At 39.4% G+C, this 5,769-nt stretch overlaps 1 protein-coding gene and 1 long non-coding RNA gene across 2 annotated transcripts; one reads left to right on the top strand and one right to left on the bottom strand.

Moving 5' to 3' along the window:
- Window positions 1-200: 200 nt before the first annotated feature.
- LOC133169448 (uncharacterized) lies at window positions 201-2,596 on the top strand. The gene is made up of 2 exons (XR_009718414.1): window positions 201-584; window positions 675-2,596. It is a non-coding gene; the product is annotated as an uncharacterized LOC133169448 (long non-coding RNA).
- crip1 (cysteine-rich protein 1) lies at window positions 1,438-3,932 on the bottom strand. The gene is made up of 4 exons (XM_061301672.1): window positions 3,785-3,932; window positions 1,808-1,902; window positions 1,648-1,705; window positions 1,438-1,565 (listed from the first exon to the last, which is right to left on the bottom strand). The coding sequence occupies exons 1-4, from the start codon at window positions 3,822-3,824 to the stop codon at window positions 1,528-1,530; spliced, it is 231 nt and encodes a 76-aa protein (XP_061157656.1). The 5' UTR covers window positions 3,825-3,932; the 3' UTR covers window positions 1,438-1,527.
- Between the last annotated feature and the right edge of the window lie 1,837 nt (window positions 3,933-5,769).

Below are 5,769 nucleotides of genomic sequence, written 5' to 3'. Positions count from 1 at the left end.
TGGCCTTGTCCCAATACTTTTGTCCATTTGCTGTGCGATCGATAGTCTCTCGGATGGACGCTGTGACTGTGATGACCAAGGACAGTCACTAGAGGGAAGTGTCGACCTACTTTTCTTAGAAATGAGGGCCTATTGTTTTGGTAGTGGCATCAATCTACCAGTAGGGGTCGCTCTTCACATAGTGTGTATTTACCCTGCATAATTCAAAACTGTTTCAGGTCCCTTACAACGATACGATTGTTTACATATATTAGGAGCAGTACAAAAACAAAGAGATACCAGATAAGGATTTGATGATGAAACACAAAATAAGACAATCAAATTATTTACAATATGTCCCCTTTCGGTTCCTACAGTTGACAATGTATTTGTTCAGCCGCCCCACCTTGCTTGGGAATCCTCCAGCATGGAGTATCGTGTACCGCCAGATGACAGCAGCACAGCCGGTTAACTTCTGCACGTGAGCTTCGTCTTGTCAGTTGGTGGGGGGGCGGACACACCAAAAACAGGAATCATTGGAATGGCAAATGGTGCAAGAAAACATCAAGTACGTTGATTCCTTCGACCTTCTGATATTTTTTAAGGTGAGGCCGAGGACAATAGACCCTTTGTTGAGCTTGGACGTAACCCATTGGCGAGATGCATTAACCACATTAGTTATTTTTTTGTGTGAGGTCGAGAACATCCAGCTCAATGAGGCCTGGCCACCCCGTGATCGTTCCCATCCAAGAGCCGTCTTGCTTGTGATGGATGCTCTTAACGGACTCCAGCGTGAGATGAAAGGATGTTGATGACAGGAAAGATGTATGTATGAAGAAGTGGGCAAAATGAAAAGTCAAGGTTGGTTGAGTATGTGAGCTCGTCATTCATGTGAGAGGAAACCGCGGCTCTCTTCAGCCACTAATCACAGTGCACAAGCTTCAAATGTAACTCAAGGAAGGCTTTGGTTTCATACCCCAAAATCACATCAACTTAAGTCTTCATGCCACAGAGTAGAGCATTTATAATCATCAAGGGTTCTGTGTGAGAGCTTATCTAAGCAGGGAACAGCTGCCTTGCTTGGTTCTTTCTGTTTGCAGACTTGTTTGGATCTGTTGCCGTGGCTACCGTCCATCAGACCGCAGCGACCCAGTCGGCAGCAGGCAAAAAAAAAGAAAAAAAAAGATGCTATGTGGATTGTTAGATGGTCCGATAGATTGATGTTGCAATTAATACGTGCTTTGCGTTTGTTTTTCTATTTAATTTCATGTTATGTCGACACAAACTGTATTTATTTCATACAATTCGAAATTAAATTCTATTCAACATTTTTTATGTTCAAAAATGGATGGATGGTTAAAATTAAAAATAAAATGACACACTGGACAGATTTAATTGTATCGAACGAGAGTAGAATCTGTTCAAATAACTAAGATAGTAAAGAATAAAACACACTCATTATTGTCATACATTGACAAGCCTTTATTGTGGGACAAACCATCACCAATACAACATGGAGGGTGTGAGTTTACTTTTTTTTAAACAACTTCAATATTTGTGACTCTCTGTTCCACCGTGTCCAAATCCTATAACGCAAAATTAATATAGAGTGATTATATGAACAAAAGTAGAAGATTGAGATCAGACAATTTCATACTAGTTTTGTACCTTGGGGTCCAAAGAGTGCGCTGTAGCACGGCTTGTGGCAGTAGGGCTTGTTATCATGCTGAAACAAAACAGCACATGCTCAGATAGACAGCCCCATTAGCGGCTAACAATGTTAGCTTTGAATTTCTTTTGAACACTTTTGATCGTGTCAGTAACGTACCTCGGCGTGCGATCCCGACGACAGGGTCTTGCCGCACTTCTCGCACCTGAGACAGGGTCTGTGCCAGTCTTTTCCCAGAGACGACACCTTCTCCGCTGCACAACACAAGAACGTAAAGGCGGGAAGTTACCCAGTGTTTACTTTGTTTTATGAAAATATGTTAACGCATCACACAAATAAAACACAACTTGAAAGCAAAGTCACACAGAACAAACCAAGAGAATTCAGCTTGGATTCTTGATTCAATAACGAGCGATTGTTAGCAGTAATGCTAGTGGTTAGTAACAGCATCTGCAGTTAGCAATTAAGTTAGCATTTAGCAACATTCAGTGAAAAGATATGTGTTTCCAATTACCGTTTTTTCCCATGTATAATGCGCAAAATTTAACTAATTTATTGTCCTAAAATCTGGGGTGCGCATTATACATGGGTACAAAAAAAAAAAAAAATTTCAGCTTTTTCCAGCATCAACATGCCATTTTTAGGGTGCGTATTATACATGGGGGCGCATTATACATGGGAAAAAACGGTAGTTTTTTTTAATGATTAAAAAAATTATAATTCAATACAAATACCAAATAATACAGTAAAAGAATTTAGCACAATATTAGAAGCAGGTCTTGTACTGTATTACAAAATTCAAAAGCAAATCAGTGCCATGTGTTGGATGGGAAGCTGTTTGGGTGTGGCTCAAGAATCTCATAAAAAAGAAAAAAAGAGAATGTGCACTCAAAGACTCGCTTGTTATGTTGAACAAATGCCATTTTCCGTGTTTTTTGCTCTCTCCCACTGTGTCATGCAAAAATGTGGTGGGAGAGAAAGCACGATAAAAAAGTAAAAATGTTTCTTCCGCTTAATTACAAGGGGAGGAGACCTCAAATAACAGTGCACTGACCTGAAACGATTAGACTTAACACCCAATAAAACAACGGGAAGACCGTGTCGGCACGCACGTGTGGATTAAGAGTTACGTGATGCTCCTTTAATGTTTGTCACATTGTAACTAAAAGCGTGCACACACACACGCGCACCTACAAAGTTTGTGCGTGTGTGTGTTTTGGCAATGATGTTGGTAGCTAACAATAGCATTAGAACTTTGCATTAACATTAGTATTTAATGTCTTTTGGCATTTATGTGACTAATCAGTAACGTTAGCAGTAAGCAATAACCAAACATTGACGATAACGTCAGCACTCAGCTAATTTTACGCTGGTATGGCATTAACTAACATTAACAGTTACCTTATTTTGATACCTATGCAACTGTTAATTAACATTTGTGGTTGGCAATAATTTTGGCAATTAGCAATACTGTCAGCAGTTGTTGGCTATATATAGTTTCTGAATGGAATAAAAACAGGATCATTTGAAGGTTTCCCATCTTGTCCATCTTTCAGAACTGATGATACGCAACAACGCGGTACTCCTGAAACCAAATTCATCCGATTCGATGCGGAATGTTTTGACTTATTCTTGGTCTGCTCAGCTCATTAGAGCCATTCTATAACATTCTATGATAACATTCCATGAGTCACAACCGTGTCCTACTGGCGGCTTCCGCTGCTCATATTCAGTAACCTGAGTTGATTTTCTAATGGCCGTATTGTTTTGACTTTATGTATCAAGTAACCTCATGAGATGATCATCCAATACGAGCACAAAGAAGTGCTGCATAATTAATGAAAACTTCACAGGTCACACTCAAGCACTTTGATATTATTTGACACTTTACATACTTTACAACATACATTATTATATATCATTATTATTTTAATTACATTTTATAATTTGAATAAAAAATTCAAGTTTGATTTCCAATCTTGAACACATCAAAAGTCGTTTTTACACAATCTAATTGAGCTGCACACTAAAAAAAAAATTAAAATGATGTCCCCATTTGAACCCACTTCCTCTTCCGTCATGCAACAGCACACTAATTCAGTCATGCAAGCAAAACCAAAAGAATGCTGTTCTTACCAAAGTAGACCTCCTTGTTGCACTTAGGACACTTAGGCATGTTTGGACCCTTTAATGAAGATGATTAATTGCTCTGTGCTCCACCAGCGCAAAGAACTACCGTGCGTGTGCCAACCCGCCCCGCTGCCTTTATAACGCTCAACTTGCTTCTCTTTTTTTTCTGTGTGTGTGTGTGTGTGTGTATATGTAGAAGGGGAGAGGCTTTTGGTCATCCCGTTAAAGAGATAGACTACTCAAAACAGCACTTCTTTGAATTATGACTCTAACTCCTGTCAACACAAAACACATCTTAAAACATCTTTTCATATTGAAATGAATGCAAATGCTATTGATCAGGCTCTCAAATCAAGAACTGAATCCTTTGTAATCTGTTTGTGAATCAAGAAAAATAGTACGCAACAGTACTGCATTGTATTAAAATCGAAATATTAAACAGTTTGAGCATCATTATTTCATGCTTATTGGCCTTTTTATATCCTTTCTAAGAATGACCTTCTTTTATATCCTATAACTTAAATATAGTGATTTGTTTCTCAGTTAAATCATTTTTTATTTTTCTCCATCAGTAAGAAAAGAAATCATCTTGTCTCAAGTGTAACATTTAACAGTTGCAGGTGTAGTAGGTGTACCTAATAAATTGCACTACAAGCAATATGGTTTCCGTGGCAACACTTGTTGCATTATCATGAAAGAGCAAAGTCTGTGTGCTGATATGGAATCATCTACTATCTAGGACCTAGATTCTAGGTGATAGTGCATGACCTGACTGGAAGAACTCCTCAGACCAGCGGTGACATCATCATCATCGACAGCAACAGCAGCAGCATTAATCTGCCCGGCAACAGGTTCAACCTGTCACGAAAAATAAAAAAATGACACTAATAGAGTGGGTAATATCAAGTGCAAATATTTGAGATAAACAGTGAACAATGTGAGTTTGTGTGCCTATGTTGTAAAAACACACACGCCTTCTGGTGGCGAATGTTGTTACCGTGGCAACCAAACAAAAGCCACAAGGACTCAGCTTTGGTGAATTTTGCGGTGCTGTAGACCGGCAGTCGACCGGCAAACATTACACAAGTGGAAACACGAGACAGAAAAGCTCATTCGAGGATTTTGGCAAAGGGGTTATTACGGCCTACGGTTTAGGATTCTGGTTCAGGTATACAGGTTGGGTAATGCTTGGAGTAAGTTTAGGCACACTCATAATAGGACTGGGTTGGGTTTAGGGTTTGATGTCAAGGTGTGGTTTGGATGTTAGGGTCAAAGGTCAAGGTTTGTGTCGGGTTGGGTGGAAGGGTAAGGTAAAGGTTTGAGTTGGGGTCTGGGTTAAAGGTCAAGGTTTGGTAGGGGTAGGCGGTTTCAGGGTCCTAATACTCCCTAAATCGTCAGACATGGTGGTGTGCTCTTCATGCTGCACTACCCTGGCACAAACTCTGCTCTAGTCAGTCCAAAACAACAAATAAACAAAGATAGGTTGCCTATAGCAACCACCGCCTGTTTGTTAAGATGGTTGCCAATGGCAACAGGGAGTTTCTCATCAACAGGAAATCAAGGAGGAGAGCATAGATCACTTCCCATGATATAATGTCACCAGGGATCACATTGTTAACAATTATCAAACCGATGAAAGCAAAACTTAACCACTGTGAAAGAAATCTGACTGCTAGCATGCTAGCTTGCACGCCATCCATCCACCAATGTCTCCAACGCAACCTGACTGGATTTTATTTTACAAGACCTTTTCCTGGAAGTCATTATTATTATAAAGTCCAGCTTACCAAAAAAAAAAAAAAAAACTCTGGATCCAATTACAAGTACTTTTCTTCTGCTTCTTTTTTTCTTTTTGTTGTTGTACAGTAGAGAGAAGGACTTTTAACTTGCACATTAACGCACTGATGTTGTAAAAAAGAGCTGTGGGCATGCAGGAAGGAACTTATTTGAATTGTTTATTGTTTTTCTATGAACACACCAAGCAGATTGCA

This window comes from Syngnathus typhle, linkage group LG16 (assembly GCF_033458585.1).
Source record: "Syngnathus typhle isolate RoL2023-S1 ecotype Sweden linkage group LG16, RoL_Styp_1.0, whole genome shotgun sequence".
Taxonomy (NCBI): Eukaryota; Metazoa; Chordata; class Actinopteri; order Syngnathiformes; family Syngnathidae; genus Syngnathus; species Syngnathus typhle.
Note: the sequence above shows the minus strand (reverse complement) of the source record. Positions and strands in the feature narration are given on the sequence as shown.